This window comes from Egretta garzetta, unplaced genomic scaffold (genome assembly GCF_000687185.1).
Source record: "Egretta garzetta isolate BGI_Z169 unplaced genomic scaffold, ASM68718v1 scaffold231, whole genome shotgun sequence".
NCBI lineage: Eukaryota > Metazoa > Chordata > Aves > Pelecaniformes > Ardeidae > Egretta > Egretta garzetta.
Window position 1 is genome coordinate 5,831,918 of NW_009258727.1, and position 17,550 is coordinate 5,849,467.

Genomic DNA, 17,550 nt, shown 5'->3' on the forward strand with positions numbered 1-17,550 from the left:
CTAATCCTTTTCATCCCTAATAAAAATAAGTAATATCTAGAGTTAATGACATTTAACAACCAGGGGAATTGTATGTCAGTTTTACTGAGGCCTAACTAAAAATTAGCCAAGGAAGGATTTCAGAGATAATTTTATTGGTAGCTGCTTTCATTAGTTTTTTTTTTTAAATTAACAGATTAATTGCTTCACATACTGGGAAACAGTATATCAGTCTTTCAGCTATGAAGAATTGGTACTTTGGAGAATCAGTGTTTTAACCAGGGTTTTAAATGCTTGCCTTGTGTTCTTTCATATAAGAAAGATATTTTTTTTTTTTTAAATTGCACCCTCTAAATTATGTACTCTTAAGCAGATAGTGATATTTGAACAGTATGTTACCAACAGACCACATTAATATGTTCCACTGAGAGGACAGAGCTAATAGAGCCATATTCTCCTTGCACTACTAATAGGACTGCAAAACACCTCAATACATTGCATAGGTGCTTTGTAAGTGTTTGCTTTGCTTTGTACACGTAAGATGAGCAGGTGAAGTACAGCCGAATCCCAAGTACTTAGCTGGCTTTATGTTGTAGAAGCAGATTCCAGTGATGTCCTCCCAGAGAAGGTAGCAATATAGTGGTATACAAAGGACGTGGCTCATAAAAAAGCTTACTGTAACCCTGAAGTATTGCATAAAAGACATGCCTTTGTGTGCATCTTTTAGTTTAATGAGCTAGCTCCAAAGACGGAATTCCTTATGCTCAGAGGCCATTTCCCCCCTAGTTTTCTAATTGAACTATGACTTGCAATAGGGAGGATAGGAAAAATACCTAAACCAAAACAATATTCTACATTTCTAATGCACAGCTTTTAGTGACTTTAATTTATGTTTATATTATCTTTGCTAGCAGACTGTGTGGTTTAAATTGAAAACAAAATGTATTTAAAATTTGAAAATATGTCTCTCATTAAAGGTACTCAAGGGTACAGGTACAATTAAAATTGCTAGTAAACGTACTTGTATACTATAATTTCTTTGTTTTATTGTTCATTGATTAAAAGGCTTTTATTAATTCCTAGTAATTTTAAACCTCTGCTGGTGCTTTTTGCTCTTTGCTAAGCATAAGCCAGCCTAGTTAGTCTAGTTGTTTAGCCCAAATCATTAAATGTACATTTAACTATTTTAACATCTTAAAAATGCAGATGGAAAATGTGTTGATGGCAATACAAAGCTGCAGTACTAACAATAACTCCATCAAGGTACATTATTTATACTGTACCTAGTAGTTTTAGGTGAAAAGAAACTTTTCTTTCACAGTATGCAACATTGTGTAAAACATATGACTAGAGGGAAATGGGAACAAAATTAAAAGCATTATATCTTTAATCATGTCCAAGGACCCAAGAGTGAACATTCAAGCTCTTTAAATCAAACTGCTTTATCAAACTACTCTGCTCATCCTAAAGATTATAGAAGGAGGATACAGGAACAATGTTTTCATGAGTGTTTAGATCTTTATACAGTTTCTGTAGACTTCTAGTTTTCTATTTAGCTCCAATATTGCAATGCTTTAAATACGTCTAAAATTGGTAGTTCTGCAGCTGAATGTGAGTTCTTGCTGCCAAAATTGACACAAAGGATGTTAAGACTGTATTTATTATTTAGTGAAATGATTTGAAATATAGTGTTTAAAATGTTTGCTGAATAATTAAAAAATGAATATTCATTTATGAACTTTTAGATTTTTTTCTGGTAATGGAGGGATGAACTTGGGGAGACATGATGAGGAGTTTCTTCTTGGGAGGATGATTGGAAAGATTAACAATGAAGTTGGTGGAGGAGAAAACAAGTTGGAGATAAAGAAAAAAAAAGTACCTTGAGAGGCCAGTGAAATGGCAGCTACTGTTTTCTGGCCAAAAATACATCATGAAAAGGAAAAAAAATATCCCATCATTCAAACAAGCATAATTAAATTAAGGAAAATCTCAGTGGTAACTACATCACCAGGCAACCAGGGAAAGCAGACATGATATAAAAGGTTAGGGAAGCACTGGAATAATGAGAGCAGAGAAATGACAGTGTTTTGAAGAGGAAAAATGAGAGAGATCTTTTGAGAAGTGAGAAAAGCGAGAGAAAGAAGACCTGGAAAAGAAACAAAACCAGCACATAACAGAATCAGGAACACATGTGGGATCTGAAACATGTCCAGAGGAGAGCAACAAAACTGGTGAGGGGTCTGGAGAGCAAGTCTTATGAGGAGTGGCTGAGGGAACTGGGGTTGTTTAGTCTGGAGAAGAGGAGGCAGAGAGGAGACCTTATTGCCCTCTGCAACTGCCTGACAGGAGGGTGTAGCAAGGTGGGGGGTTGGTCTCTTCTCCCTGGTAACGGGTGATAGGACGAGGGGAAATAGCCTGAAGTTGCGCCAGGGCAGGTTTAGGTTACACATTAGGAAAAATTTCTTCACTGAAAGGGTTGTCAGGCACTGCAATGGGCTGCCCAGGGAAGTGGTCGAGTCCCCATCCCTGGAGGTATTTAAAAGGATAGATGAGGTGCTTAGGGACATGGTTTAGTGGTGGGATGGCAGTGTTAGGTTAATGGTTGGACTCGATGATCTTAAAGGTCTTTTCCAACCTAAATGATTCTATGATTTTATGTTATTGTGTAGAGATTCTGTGGAGTGTGAAAGACCTGATTACAAGCAGTTAAGATATAGGTGACTGCAAATGTGTTATGTATATGGAGGAAGATACCTTGGCTTTATTTAAAAACAACAACAAAAATTCTTAAAAAAGCTAACCATGTTTGTAGTTGTGTAGTTTCTAATGAAGTTGTAACATTTCTTATGAGATAATAGTTTTCCTGTGTTTAAGGGAATATAAATTGCTATTGGCACACTATACCGTAGTTCTAAATATTATTGTGGAATTCTAAATACACAGGTATAGGCATGCATGTTGTTGCAGTTTTTGTCAAAGTCTTGTCTAAAATATTACAAAATCTGATCTGCAGCTGATATTTCAAGTTCATTTTAGCTTTTAAGTTTTCATTGAAAAAGAACATGCAGACTAGTAATTTCATAATTTTTCAGACAATGTCAGAAATAAAAAGGCTCTCACAGCCTTCAGAACTCTGATAATTATTTTGTATACAAATTCTGGTATTATGACAATTGTATAATTGTTGTCTTCAGTGTGTTTAAGGAGGTGTCACTGGTGGGATTTGGCGAATAATTCTGCTGATAGTTCCTGGAAGGGAAGAAAATATTTCTTGCTTGTGTAGCCTTTTTACGGTGTTAAAATTAGGTAAAAAACACTGTAAATATTAAAATGACTGAATAAATCATACTAGTCTAAGGAAACTTCTGTGCAGAGCATGAAGATACATGTTTTTCAGGTAAAGTTGTCCTTAATGAATGAGTGGTGAGACATCTATAGTTTATTGCTTTTAAATTGTATCTACAAATATTTGTTCTTATGCTGTTGAGAGAAAAGTATGGACATTTTAAAATTCACATTTGGTCAAAAACTATTTGATATAACATAGTAAGCAAGACAGATGAAGGTGCTTGATAGATATCTGAGTTTATAGATTAATACTATGAATGTTTGTTTTTCATTTTTACTCAAGTAGTATGTATCTTGCTGTTTAAAACTTCACTATTTTCTTCCATGGTTAGAAAAATTTACTTATGTATAATGTAAGCTTGGGTCCTGCTTTTAAATGCATAGTATTGTTCATCAAAATAGAAAAATTATTTCCTATTAGGTTATTCTTTTTAAGGGAAGGGTTCAAATAATGAATGAAAATATTACCGACTCAAATTTTGTGTGGCAACTTAATGCATCCATTAGTATGTAAAACTATAAACCTCTTTCACATTTACCACACTAAACAGTCTAATAATATTCTTTCTATCAGAAGATCTGGTTCATAAATTCCTTTAATAGCCAGTAATCTGCTCTAACTGCTAGGAAATGACTTGCTTGACCTAATTTTAGTATAATTCCAACCCTATAGTCTGATCCAAGTAGTGTTCTTTGCAGCTTTTCATTCGCCATGTAAGAGTGATAAAAATGTATTATGTGACCTCAGAAACATTAATCTTTTGTTTATTTTTTTAAGGCTTTAGCTATGGGAATGATGACAGAATACTATCACTATATCTTTACCACTCTGGTAAGTGGCTTATAAAAACATTCCAATGACATCTAACAAAGATGTTACTTTCCTTAATTATATTACTTGACAAAGTGAAAAAAGTCTCTCTGGAATGGGGTGTGAATACAGGATGTTTTCTCTGTTGAGTTTTCTTACTTTCAGTGAAAACTCATTAGGATGGTTTAATTATTGCTCGACAGTGTGCCCTGGAAACTGATATACCCAAAAAAGCAACTGACTCTGTAACACCACAGTTTTTAACTTTCAAGAAGGGTTAAGTATATATTTTTATAAGGACTAACTCCATATTTTTAATGCAACATTTTACAAGGTAATTCTTCACTGTCATATGATTCCTGAATAATTTGGTGTGAATATTAGCAGCATTTTGTTTAACAGTCTACATGGGCTTTTTAGGCACATGAATTATGCAATATTCTTTGGTGTCCATTGTAAGAGTAACTAAGAAGGAATTTGATCATTCTTGGAACCATCAGATTTAACATCTGCAATCAATGAACATTTAAAATGCGAATGCTCTTACAAAATATAACAAACATGTATGTGAAGACCTTTTTTGCTGCCTACCACAGCCTAAAAAACAGTTTAAAATTTGGTAAGATAATACTCTAGAAACTACAGTTGTGCACATTTCTCTGTTTTCCACTGTGTTCAAATTTGCCTATTTAGATTGCAGTTCGTTAAGGTTCTTAAGATACAAGTCACTTCAAGCATGAGACGTGTGCCTTGGTGAAGCCATACTTGAAATGACCTGTTTAAAGTCACATACATGTTTAAGCCCTTACAGAAATGAATCCTTTGTGATAGGATAGAAAGTTCACTCCAGAATCACAAAACAGAAGTTCATGGAAAGTATTAGCATGGAAATAACTTGTTGAATAGAAAGCAAAATAGTTTGTGAAGTTCATTAGAACTATAAAAGCAAAATACCCGGGACAAGTACCTGTCTTATTTTAGAAGGGTAATTTGTTCTGTCACTTACGGATTATTTAGGTTTGCATGCAATAGAATTTCCCCTGCTAGTCCATCAAAATGGACTCTAGATGTTTCAAGATTTTTTTATTTTTTTAAATTTTCATTTTTCTAATGGTGAAAATTGCTTCTTTTAGTGGTATGCCGTCCATTGGCATTTAATTTTTATTCTTAAAACTATGTTTAAGAATCAGAATTTTCTGTCATTCTTATTTCCTTATTAGAACATTAGCTTTTTTAGGAGAGACAAGTATTATATTGACTTGGAGCTACCAAAAGATAATTTAGCGTACACAAATGGATGATAGATTTTGATTTTGCATTGTAGCTTTGGAACATGCATCAGAATTTAGTTGTTTTGATATATTAATTGCTTCTTACCTGACACGGTGAAAGTCCTGTCAAATAAATTTTCCAGTCGCAGTGTTTACAGCAGTCTTCTGTGTATTCTCCTCTTGATTGATTCAGGGTCTACTGCAGTAGCTCATTAATACTCTGACCTGTGTGTATTTATAATATATGCATAATATTGTTGTGTATATTTATAATATTCCAGTGTAAACAAGAATGTGTTTGGATTAAATAATTACATCTGAGGTTCTGACTTCTTCCACAGTAAAAATGGAGAGAATTTTTAAAGGGAAAGATGTAACATAGTTCTAATTATGTTTAACCTTTTCTTTGCAATAAAATGTTTTCTTTCTTTAGAAAGAGGACGTGTTAGGTTATTTGTAAATGAATAACTTAAAAGCATTTTGACACCTGCATATCTTCGGTATTGTATATGGAAAATGGTATCATCATTACAAGCTATAATTAAAAATGGGTAGTAATCGATAAGTGGTTGATATTTTTGTGGGCTTAGTGATATTAACAATTAATAATGAATTGTATCCTGGTTTTCCATAGTGCAGTATTTAATCTTCTTCATCTCTGCCAGTAAACAAAATGGATTTAGGGAAGTGTTACACCTAACACTACCATTTCATGGAAATTTATAATATATTAAACTGCCAGCAAAAAATAAATTAAAAATGAGATGAAGAACTAGGTATGAATTATGTGGAGGATTTCTATGTTCAATGATACTAAAATTATGTTATAGGACAGTAATGCCTTATACATAACCTTGATTATGACACATTAAAAAATGATTTAAAAAAACCAGAAAGTAAACCAAATGAAAGTTCATTTATAATGCATGTACCTAGGCCCAGTGAGTCATGACTGTCTTCATCAATTTAATTTTATTTTTTTTTCCCATGTTCAGAACTTGATCTTAGACCTGCTTTTCCTGAAGTCAAGTATTGGTTCTACATTGTTCCTAAGGATACTATCAAAGGATTGGGATAATCTTGGGTTTACTTGCTTGAGCTAAAATTTTGGTTTCTTCTTTTTATTGATTTATATTTGCCTCTCTGTGTGTTGGAGGGCTAAATACACACACACATATATACATATGTATTCAAAATACATTAATTAGCAAAGGTTATTCTGGCAAAGATAAATTCTTAATCAAAGATATGTCTATGTTTGGAAATATGATTGATAGCTGTGAAAAATGCTTTTGGTTAAATTTAAAGCCATGTAGATTTCCTCTCTCCCCCCAGTTTATCATCTAGAGATCAATGTATTCAGGTTTCATAGAGAGTGCAGGTGCGAGAAAACTCTTCTTCTGTTTATTTTATTATTTGGAGTCTTTTCTGTTAAGTCAATGAAATAGCAGTTAATAATAATATTTTTAGCAATTAATAATAATATTTAGGCCTATTCTAGTATTTAAGCCTAACTAGTAGTAGATACAGTTCTGCAACTGGACTATAGAATTTCCTAAAATGTGCTTTTTTTTTGTTTAAAAAAAAAAAGGCAGTTGAAGCTGTCTTCCTCTGTGAATCAGATTACTCCCACTATAGGGTCAGCTGAGTTGTTTGCTGACAGACACAGGCTCCCAGATAAACAGAGAGTGCTTCCTAGCATGTATAGCACTGTTACTCCTGCAAATTTCAGTACTCTCATCTGGGGAGATGGTCTAACAACTGAAATAGGAATTGCAGTGTATTAAAGAATTTATACAATGGTCATTTTTTTCAGGACCTGTTTGCCTTGGATGTGGAGCCCTATCGGTATAGTGGTGTTAATATGACTGGATTCAGAATTCTAAACACTGAAAATACCCAGGTGTCATCTATCATTGAGAAGTGGTCTATGGAGCGATTGCAAGCACCTCCTAAGCCTGATTCAGGTTTGCTGGATGGATTTATGACGGTATGAATATCAGTGTTTAGTTCCTTTTTTGTACATGTTTGTGAAGCTAAAAAAAACTTCTAAATTTTAATTTCTGTTACTAAAATTGTTTAGAAGTATGGTATCAAATATTATTGTAAACATGGTTCAGAGAGTAAATGTGGCATTTCTGTTAATATTCTGTAGACTGAATGCACGGCCATATTAACTTTCTTCCAAAATTACACATACTGTATTTTTTTCCAAATGATAATGTCACATTGTAAATGTTTAACTCATCTAGTCTATATTTGCCTACTTCGTTGGTGAAAATATTATATGGGATCATGTCTAATCCTAACAAAAATCAAGCTAAAACACAATTAGCTCTGTGTTTTGTGTCTTATTCACTTAAGATCCATTCATTAATAATGTGTACTACTCATTTTTACATAATTCTTTTTTATATGGTATTTAAACCCCTGAAATAAGAGAATTTGCCAAATAAAAACCTGAGGTTTGTGTATCTCTCAGCATTTATAGACCTCAGTGAAGACTAACTAGTTTCCAAAATGGTAAAACCAGGCAGTTATAGATCACAAAGCTTATAAACTCTGGTGGTTTTTGTGTTATGTCTTTCTTCCGCTGACTTTTCCATCATATGTAAGTCAACTAGCAACCATGACAGAGTTAGAACTATCAATTTAACTCTGACATTGCATTTCGTCATTTATGATTCATAGAGCTGGCAGTCTTAATTCTTGTTTGAAGTTGTTTTCTGTAGGTTTGTAAGACTTCCTAATTAGTATGTAATTTCCTTCATAATTATCTAACCTGTAGTATCCCAATGTGATAAAAAGTGAGTATAAAGTTTCATCTCATCTCTTTGGAATGTTCCAAGTGAAATTTCCAAGTGTGGATCCAATTGACTTCAGTTAGGGTACTCCAGCCAGTCCCCAAGCAGCCAGCCTTCCGCCACCCTCCCCGCTAGTTTTATTGCTGAGCATGATGTCATATGGTATGGAGAATCCCTTTGGTCATCTGGTGTCAGTTGTGTCTCCCTCCCAGCTGTTTGTGCACTCCCAGCCGACTTGCTGGAAGGACGATACAAGGAGCAGAAAAGAGCTTGACTCTGTGTAAGCCCTGCTCAGCAATAACTAAAACATCCCTGTATTATCAACGCTGTTTCCAGTGCAAATCCAAAACATAGCCCCATACTAGCTACTACGAAGAAAATTAACTCTACCTCAGTCAAAACCAGCACAATAACAAAGAAACTAAATCCATTCTATGATTTAAGTACAGCACAATTGGTTTTGTTCTTTCTGTAACTCCAGAAAACCTGTGAAAATGTTGGAAATAATAATTTGCTGTGTTGTGTCAGACTATACGTGCTTTCTCTACACAGACTTCTTGTGAGAAAAGGTTTGCTTGTATAAATGTTTATAAAAATCAAATAGATATGATTTCTACTAAAGTCTAAATTAATTGGTGACTTTGAAATAAAACTGTGAATATACTTTTAATAGGACACATAAAAGTCCTGAGGAAGTCTCAGTGGTGTACTTTTATTAAAGATGCTTTTCTATAACGATTCACATACTAATAGTTTTCATTTATACTTTTGATGGTTCTTCCATATTTTTTTATTGGTCTGAGGATAATCAAAGTGGTGCTTATCCTCATGATAGATCAATTACAATTTAAATATGTTGCTATACAAATATATTTGTATCTTTGTGTCTATCACACACTTGTAGAGAAATGCATGTGCACACATGGTGTAGCTTACTAAGTTACTTAAAAATACTTAAAAGATTGTATTTCTTAAATCTTTAAAGGTCTTTTTTCTGAGTATTCTCAGCAGTCTTGTATTTACTTCAACCATTGCTTTTGTATCACCATCCTCTTACTAAGCAGATAGAAAGAAATATATAGTGCTTTGAAAAGTAAAAATCACATGGAACTGGCACACGCCATCGCTTTTGTTTCTTATAATAAAAGTACAGGAATACATTAATGATAATTCTGTCACAGGTAATAAGCCATACCTTTAGAAAATAGAAGAAGAAAATAAAAGTCAAAGACCGATCTATTGCACTACTTTACCTTTCTTGCCAGTAGTATTAACTGTATCTAACATTTCTTTACCTTTATCTAGTTGTGTCCATTTTTCTTCTTGTTACCATTGGGTGAAAAAGTCCCAATGAAATAATGAATAAAACCTTTGCCCATGTTAAATCCAAAGCTGGGGCTTTTTCAGACTAATTTCAGACTCACCACTAAGTTCACTTGTTAGCAGTTCAAAATGCACAGTTATAAAGTTAGACAGTGGACAGGGTGGGTCATTAATTTTTGAATTTGCTCCATCTATGAGAAGCTTAAATATACTGAACATTAAGGTTAAAAGGACCAGATACTGGTTGGGTAAGATGCCAGACTGGATTACCAGGGGTTTATTTATGGATTAATCATTCTGCTAGAATGTTTAGTTTCCTAGACATCTTTTTCAGGGTTACAGAAACTGGTGCATAAAAGTAAAATAAAGACACCTTCAGAATATTTTTTCCATGCACACTTCTGTCCCAGAGACTAGTTAATTATAATATATGAACAGCATTCAAATCAAATGAGGTTGAATAACGTCACTGAAAGTTTTGAGGTTTACTCCAAGATAAATATTTGGAGTTGTATGTTACCAAAATGAATGGGGTTTTTTTGTATATAATACATGTGATAGATTTAGTTATGCAAACCTGCGGTTCTGTTGAAGCAGTCTGCCTTGACAGTATCTCAACATTGCAGATTGCAATACAGACTGAAACTAGTCTGAAATAGAGCCTTTGTTATGATGTTACTAAACAACTAACTAGACAGGGGATCTTTAAACAATTCTCTGATATATGGTATAGTCATTCCTTATTTTTCACTAACTTTATACTAAATTCTGAAATGTGAAAGTGGTTAGCAACGGCTTGAGAAAAATTTCTTGGCATTAAAAAAACCACAAATGAATCCTTCTTGAAAAATTAATTTATAATGAAAGTTGGAAAAAAAAACCCCAAACCCTGAATGAAATAAAAAACATTTCATGTATGTAACTGTAGATTTTATTTTGTAAAAATTCTAGATTTGCAAGGGTTCATCCTGATTTAGCCTGGAGCAAAAAACTGAATTTTGGATTTTCCTGCAAGATGGAAAACCTACTTAATTATGATGACTGAATATTATTGTTAAATTCTAACAGCATTGTCATTTGTACTGTATTAATGGAAAGATATTCTGGAAAACAGAGGAGTAACATACTGTTTTTAAGAAACTTTACTTTGGTACACTTGCCTTCTTATTTTTGAGTCTGTACAAGTAGCAAATAGAAGAAAAAAAGAGAAACCAAAAAACCCATGAGCACAAATGCACTCTTACATTTATATATGACAACCATGTTTCAGACCAAGCAAAGCAGAGCATGAATAGAGTGTTATGAACTCAGAATTCTTTTGCTCTACGTCTATTAATATTCCACAGTTTTCTATGCCTCAAGTCAGAACTTAAGATGCATAATTGGATGACCAACAAGCTATGCTGCTTCATTAACGTAAAGTTTTCCTTACTAATTGCTTTTGCCTGTCGTCTGATTTACTATTTGCTTTAATCTTATGTAGAAAAGACTGTATTTTTTTCCATTCTGACTATTGCTTCTACTCTTTAATACTCATTTTAGTAGCTGTATATGGCAGGTGCAGGGAAGCACTGTGGTACTTGATGAATGCTATAGCTAAGGTCAATATTAAAGCGTTTCCTCAGAAAAATCATAGTTTGGGTCTGACATGTTTTGTAGGTTGCCTAGCAGAATGGAGTGTTATTTAGTTGTGTGCTTTCTCTTTCCACTCTTAATTATCTTGTTTATTTTTTTACTTTTAAAAAATTTTTATTCCTCCTTTCTTTTCTGGACATAGTGTGCTTTTTCAAGCTTAGGTGCTCTCCACCATGAAACACAATATTTTTCAGCAAGTGAAAACCAGTTGTAATAAAAATTTAGAATGGTATAAATACTGAGGGCAAAAATGTAGAGAATTGTTCCATACCCAGGATTTGAAGAGATTAAGAGCATAAGGGAAAGCATTGAAACCACAGCACTTGTAGCTTAAGAGCCATCTGAAACTTAAAAACTTAAAAATCTAGAATGAAAAAAGAAAGATTCATTTTTTTTAATCATGATATAACCAAGGCTTAATGATGTATTTAATGAAAAAGATGAATAAGTCCCATGTCAGATAACTGGACATAATAACATTGAGGACACTTTTCTACTGCTATGAAAGACAAATATATATTTCCCAATTTCAATACCGTGCTCAAAAAAAACCCCCCTAAAAATAATTACACAAGAATTTGAATCTAGGTGTGTCTGATCCATTTTAATCAAGGTTTAGGTGAGCAATGTGAGGTAAGAAAAAGTGTAAACAAAAAAAAAAATACAGCAGTGATAAAGCAAGAGATTTGATTTTAATGAAACAGTCTTAGAACTAAGCTTTTTATTACTGACTCAAGAATTCAGGGAGATGCAAAACTGGAAATATAGTCTATTAGCAATACTAGTATTTTGTATATTCAATGCATTTTATTTTTTAATCTAATTTTGTTGTGTACCTCAATTTCTTAGTTTCTTGTGCGGTATTCTCCAAAATTCACTGTTTTGCTTTCCTTTTGAAGGAAGTAAAGAAGTATGGTGTCTCCCAGCATTTTTCTTTCAGCACACTTCTGGAGTTTGACTTTATTTATCTTTGATGTCAGGATTTTCAATGACTGTACAAATTGATATAGATAGTGAGGTTATTACACTGGGTACAAATTCTGCACTGAGATAGAAAGTTCTAAAAATTAGTTTTCTTCTCCTTTAGACAAATAGACGTTCACAGTTACTTGGGGGTAAAAAGGAATGCATTTGTTGCAAGTATAGTATTTTTAAGCTTGTTCAATTAGAGCTTTAATGAAGTTTAGGTGCTTACCTAGTGTTGTTAACAGAACCTACAGCTGCTTTACATCTTCCTAATTCCTTAGAGTATGCTTTGATTAAAACCAAACAAATCATACTTGTTTAAATTCTTGATTTGGAATGGTAATCTCTTTAATTTAGCAATGAAGTTATTTTATAGAAGATAAGACTTCCAATTTGTATAATAACTTGTTACAAATTAGTCATTTAGTTCTCTTAACAGTAAAAGGATATTTGTGAAACTGCACTTTCTTATCTCTACTTAACAATATGGAAGTAACAGTCATATTTAAGATAGCCAGTTAAATAATAATTTAGTAGTGCTAGCAGGCACTGTGACTGGACAGAAGGATTTGATGAGAAAAAGGTGCAGTTAAAGTTCCTGAGGGTGCAAAAATCCTTAAAAATAAAAATAAATATTCATTATAGAAATACAGCCTTGGATTCTGATTTAGAGCTTCAAAGAGGATAGCCTGTTATGCAGACAGCTTTATAATTATCCCTTTAGCAAAAGGAATTTTCTGGATTTGCTGATGAGATGTGTTTAGTAAAACAGTGTGGCAGCAAATGTGTACTTCAAAGGAAATACTAAACAATTACTTATTACAGCATTACAAGCTAGGAATGTCCCCTAGGCACAGTTAACTTCATGAGTTTAGGAACTATGCAGGATTTCATGCTGTAAGATATTTTAGAAATGATACGTCAGCTATTTTGAGAGTTAATTGCATTATTAAACATTTGACTCCTGTATGTAGTCTTTCTTGGTATTTTAGGAGACAGGATCTATCAGAAACTTGCGATCCTACCCTGAAGGAAAGATATGCCTAAGTGTTGTATAGCATTTAGCAGAAATTGCAGCTTCTCTCCTATGGCAGTTTTCATAGAATTCTTCCAGATGTGGTTTGAGGATGTATGCATGTTTTTATAAATATAGTAAGATTAACATGGATTTATATAATGTTTTCCTGTTAAAACTCTCCTGCTACATCTTTACAGAATAGTTGAGGGAAGTCAGTGTAGCAGCAAGTACGGAAATGGCAGAGCTTGTGCAACCTGTAAAAGCTCCTATGCAGTCTAGAAAACTAGCTGAAGCATAGGCTGTTTTTTGAAATAGGAACTTAAGTGTCTTTAGTCAGGGAATATGCAAGTGTCTGCACTGTATGAAATTTGAAGTCTGAGGACTGTAACCCAGTATACCATAATCTGACAAAGAAGATAGTTTTCTTAGGATATGCATTCTGAAATTCAGTTTAATAGTTTATTTATACACTGCATTCACTGTAACTTTTCAGGAAAAGTGAACCAAAAGCATTCTGTCTCTTTGCTTTTATGGTTAAAGAATGTTGTCTTTAGGAGCAGAGTAATAAATTAAGGCTAGTAATCAGCAGACTTATTTGCAGGAATGAACAACTCTAGCAATCATTATGGCTACAGTTATAGGTTGTAGGATGTGAAATGTTTGGAGTGTAGGCACGCTAAGTTAAGCAGCAATGTAAAGAATTCCATTTGTGGAGGGAAGGGATCATCAATTTAGCTCTTACTGTGTGCTCATCAGCTTCACAGTGGCACTGCCTGTTAGGGCTGGTATGTACTCAACTCAATAGTAAAGTTTAAAAGTATGTTCTGGGTAAAATCCTGGTCCTTCAGAAATCAGTATATGCGTGTAATTTGGCTAACCTTTCATTTGCTATGTGCATGCCAGGCTTAGATATGGTAATGCAGATGAAATGAAGAGGTTTTTGGGGTTTTTTTGGATGGAGTATTAAATACTACATTATGTAAAGAATTGAAAAAAGTTAAAATCATATGTAAATATTTGAATATTCAGGTGGTTAATTTGGGCATAGTTTGGTAAAGCTCTGGCTGTCTTCATTCATTACATACTTCTGATTTGTGAAAAATGAGAATATGTTTTTTCTTTCTGTTACTAATTAATACTTACTAATTATTAGACCAGTTGAAATAGTTGTTAGAAATAAACAAGGTTCTGGCCATACCATCCTCTTTTCTAAAGACCTGAAGGGGTATATGCTTGAATGTTTTTCCATTTTTTTTCCATTTCCAGATGGATATAGATTTTTCTAATAAATAATACTATTTTTCCCTATAAATCTTTTTTTTTTTTGCTTATCTCCTGAAGCTGCAGCACACTATTTCTAATTCATATAGAATACATAGACTTGACGGGGACTTTCATTCAGATAGATATATAGTTATTGGTTAAATTCATTTTCCTAAGGGATAACTCTATTTCAGAGTCCAGAACATCATGGACTCAATTTTAGTGCTTTCCAGATTCCACAGGATATTGTTCCTGGCCTCCACCTGCCCCCCCAGAAGACCACAGGTCTCCTACATGTCCAAAGTCATGTCGGCCATCCTTCTGTGGATGTTTCGCATACCCTCGAATTTTTCAAATGGTGCTATATGCCTGCATTTAGGCTGCTTAATCGAGATTCTAACTAGAATTGTAGCAGTGAATACATTTTCCACTTAAGCAGTCTAGTGGGAATACAGTTGCCACAAGCACACATACAGAGCTGTTAAATAGTTCCTAGGAAAATTCAGGCATCAGCCTGAATCTGCATGTGAATACCTTTATGTCAGGCTGGAAACAAAATTAATGTGCTTTAATTATTATATATTTTCCTTGTGAACCTGAGGCCTCTGCTGTCCCAAGCCACATTCAGCATAGGAAATAGGTGAAAAAATAACATACCGAATACACTAAAGAGATTTAAGTATCATGATGCTGTGAAACAGAGATTTCAGATATTAGTTTTTATACCCTTCATATTTCCCAAGGCCTGAGTATACATATAGTATGTTAATAGCAGATATAAAGCTATATCGTATTTCAGATGATGAGAGGCTATGTAATGTCCTGGAAATAAATATAAAACTTTAAAAAAATTCCTTATTTTGATGCTATAGAATCATTTATTCAAGCCTAGTTGTGAAATGCTACTGAGAAAGTATTATTTTGTAAAGGATACTCTGTGCATGTAATTTCTCTCAATATTGTTTATAAAACCAAAATCTCATTTTATCTCTTTTTGTCATATGTAGCAATGGATGTATTATTCAATCCGTCTGTTTATTGAGCTGTTGATTGAGGCCTTAGATCAAAAAAATGTTCAAGTGCTTTCTTGCTGAAAAAGCAACACAAAGCTTGTCGGTAGTCCTATTGAAGTTAACTGGACTACTTTGGCACGTAACATGAAGTACGTAATTTGTTTAAATGGGTCTTCAAAGGTAGCTCCTGTGAAAAAAATGGTTTTATGTAACTTATTTTGTTATACTCCTTCACTCTCTTATTTTAAGCAAAGACAGAATTTCAAGGTATTTCTGAACACAGGTGGCAATCCTTTTTCAGTCTTTTCATGATAAATGACATAGTTCAGAAAATACCACTTTACAAATTGTATATGCCTGATGATATGATTGTTCTGAATGTTGTTTGCATAAAAGAGAAACTTAGCTTTAGACTATTATTAATTAGCTTTAAACTATTTTTGATTTCTTAGCCTTCTATTTGTGTAAAATACAGGATGGTTATTCTGATGCAATTCCAAAATTTGAGTAAGATTGTAGTTAGAATCCAAACAAAAATAACTGTATCTGAAGGAATATTCTTGTCTGCAAGATTGCTGAAAAGAAGCTTTTTTTTCATTTATTCATTTTCAAACTGAAAAACCACCTCTTTTTTGTTACAGTGCTCATTGTTTCTAGGGTCTTCACACAGTGTGATTCATGTTAAGGTGATGCTGGAAGTAGGAGGTCTTCCTGAGGAGGTAGTTTTGCAGTAGTGTATGTCTAGAATTGAAGCCAGTGAACTTCAAGTTAGCCGCTTGGCCAGTTATTTCATGAAGTTACTTGACTAATTTAGAAGGTGATGTCCACAAAATTTCCTGACTGGACTGTCCTGGACTCCTTGGAGAAAACTGGCATACCTATAGACACCTTTTGGCAAGTGGTGGATTTCATAAAATAGTAGAACCGCCCAGGTTGGAAGGGACCTTGAAAGATAGTCTTGTCCAACCTTTTGTGAGAAAGGAGCCAAGATGATACTATCTTGCACCATGTTCAATTGTCTTGAAAATCTCCAGTGATGTGAACTCTACTATGTCCCTGGAGAGATTGTTCCAGTGATTGTTCTCACTGTAAACATTTTCTTTATCAAGATTAAACCTCTTCCAGTGTACTTTGTTCGCATTTCCCTTTGTCCTCCTCATGTGGCTTCTTGTGAAGAGAGAGCCTCCATCCTCTTTGTAGCTGCATAGTACTGGAATATTGTGATGAAGTCCCCCCCAAATTTTTTCTTCTCCAGGGAGAAAAAACCTAGCCCCTTCAGTCCTCCTTCCTCAGAGGGCAGGTTTTCCAGTCCTTTGATAATCTTTGTGGTGTTCCTTTGGACCCTCTCCAGAGCGTCCATGTCTTTTTTGAACTGTGGGGATTGTAACTGAACAGAGTACTCCAGATGTGGCCTGGCAAGCGCTGAGTAGAGTGGGATGATGACATCTCCATCTCTGTTACTAATACCCCCGTGGATGCAGCGCAGGATCTGATTTTCCTTTGTTGTTGCAGTGGCTCACAGCTGACTTGGCTTGCTGTCCACCAAGGCTGTTTCAGCAAGGCTGTTCCCCAGCCACACAGATCCTAGCCTGTACTGGGCTCTTTGGTTATGCGTTTTTTGCACTTGTCTCTGTTAAACTGCATACAGTTCTTGCTAGCCTATCCCAGTCTCTCTGTAAGACAGCTTTCCCTTCTGACATGGCCTCTTACCACCCAGCTTAGTGTCATCAGCAAACTGTTTACCAACAGGCCTATGTCTTCCCTTTGCTTCTGTTTACTGGTCACTGGTCTGAATGTTGTTCCTGACATCTTTGGCCAATTTCAGTTCTAGTTGAGCCTTATCCTTCCTGACTGAATCTCTGCATGCTCTATAGCAAGGTTCTTTGCAGTTCTTGAGCGGTATTTGGCCACCTTTCCATAGCTAGTGGGCTGCTTTTCTGATTTTAAGCACACCCAAAAGCTCATTGTTAAACAAGGGGGGTCTTTTGTTCTGCTGCCTTCCTTTAACTTTGTAGGGGATGGGCTGTTCTGGTGTTTCCAGGAGGGTGTTCTTGAATAACTCCCAATTCCTCACAGCTGGGCTCTGAAAATATTGAAGTTGGCTCTTATAAAATCCACG

General features: G+C 34.4%; 1 protein-coding gene across 1 annotated transcript in view; it reads left to right on the forward strand.

The window, feature by feature from the left end:
• GRIK2 (glutamate ionotropic receptor kainate type subunit 2) overlaps positions 1-17,550 on the forward strand; it is a 406,229-nt gene that overhangs the window by 161,027 nt on the left and 227,652 nt on the right. The window contains exons 5-6 of the mRNA XM_009649067.2: positions 4,106-4,159; positions 7,226-7,399. Of these exons, the coding sequence (XP_009647362.1) occupies positions 4,106-4,159; positions 7,226-7,399 (228 nt within the window). The remainder of the gene's footprint in view (positions 1-4,105; positions 4,160-7,225; positions 7,400-17,550) is intronic.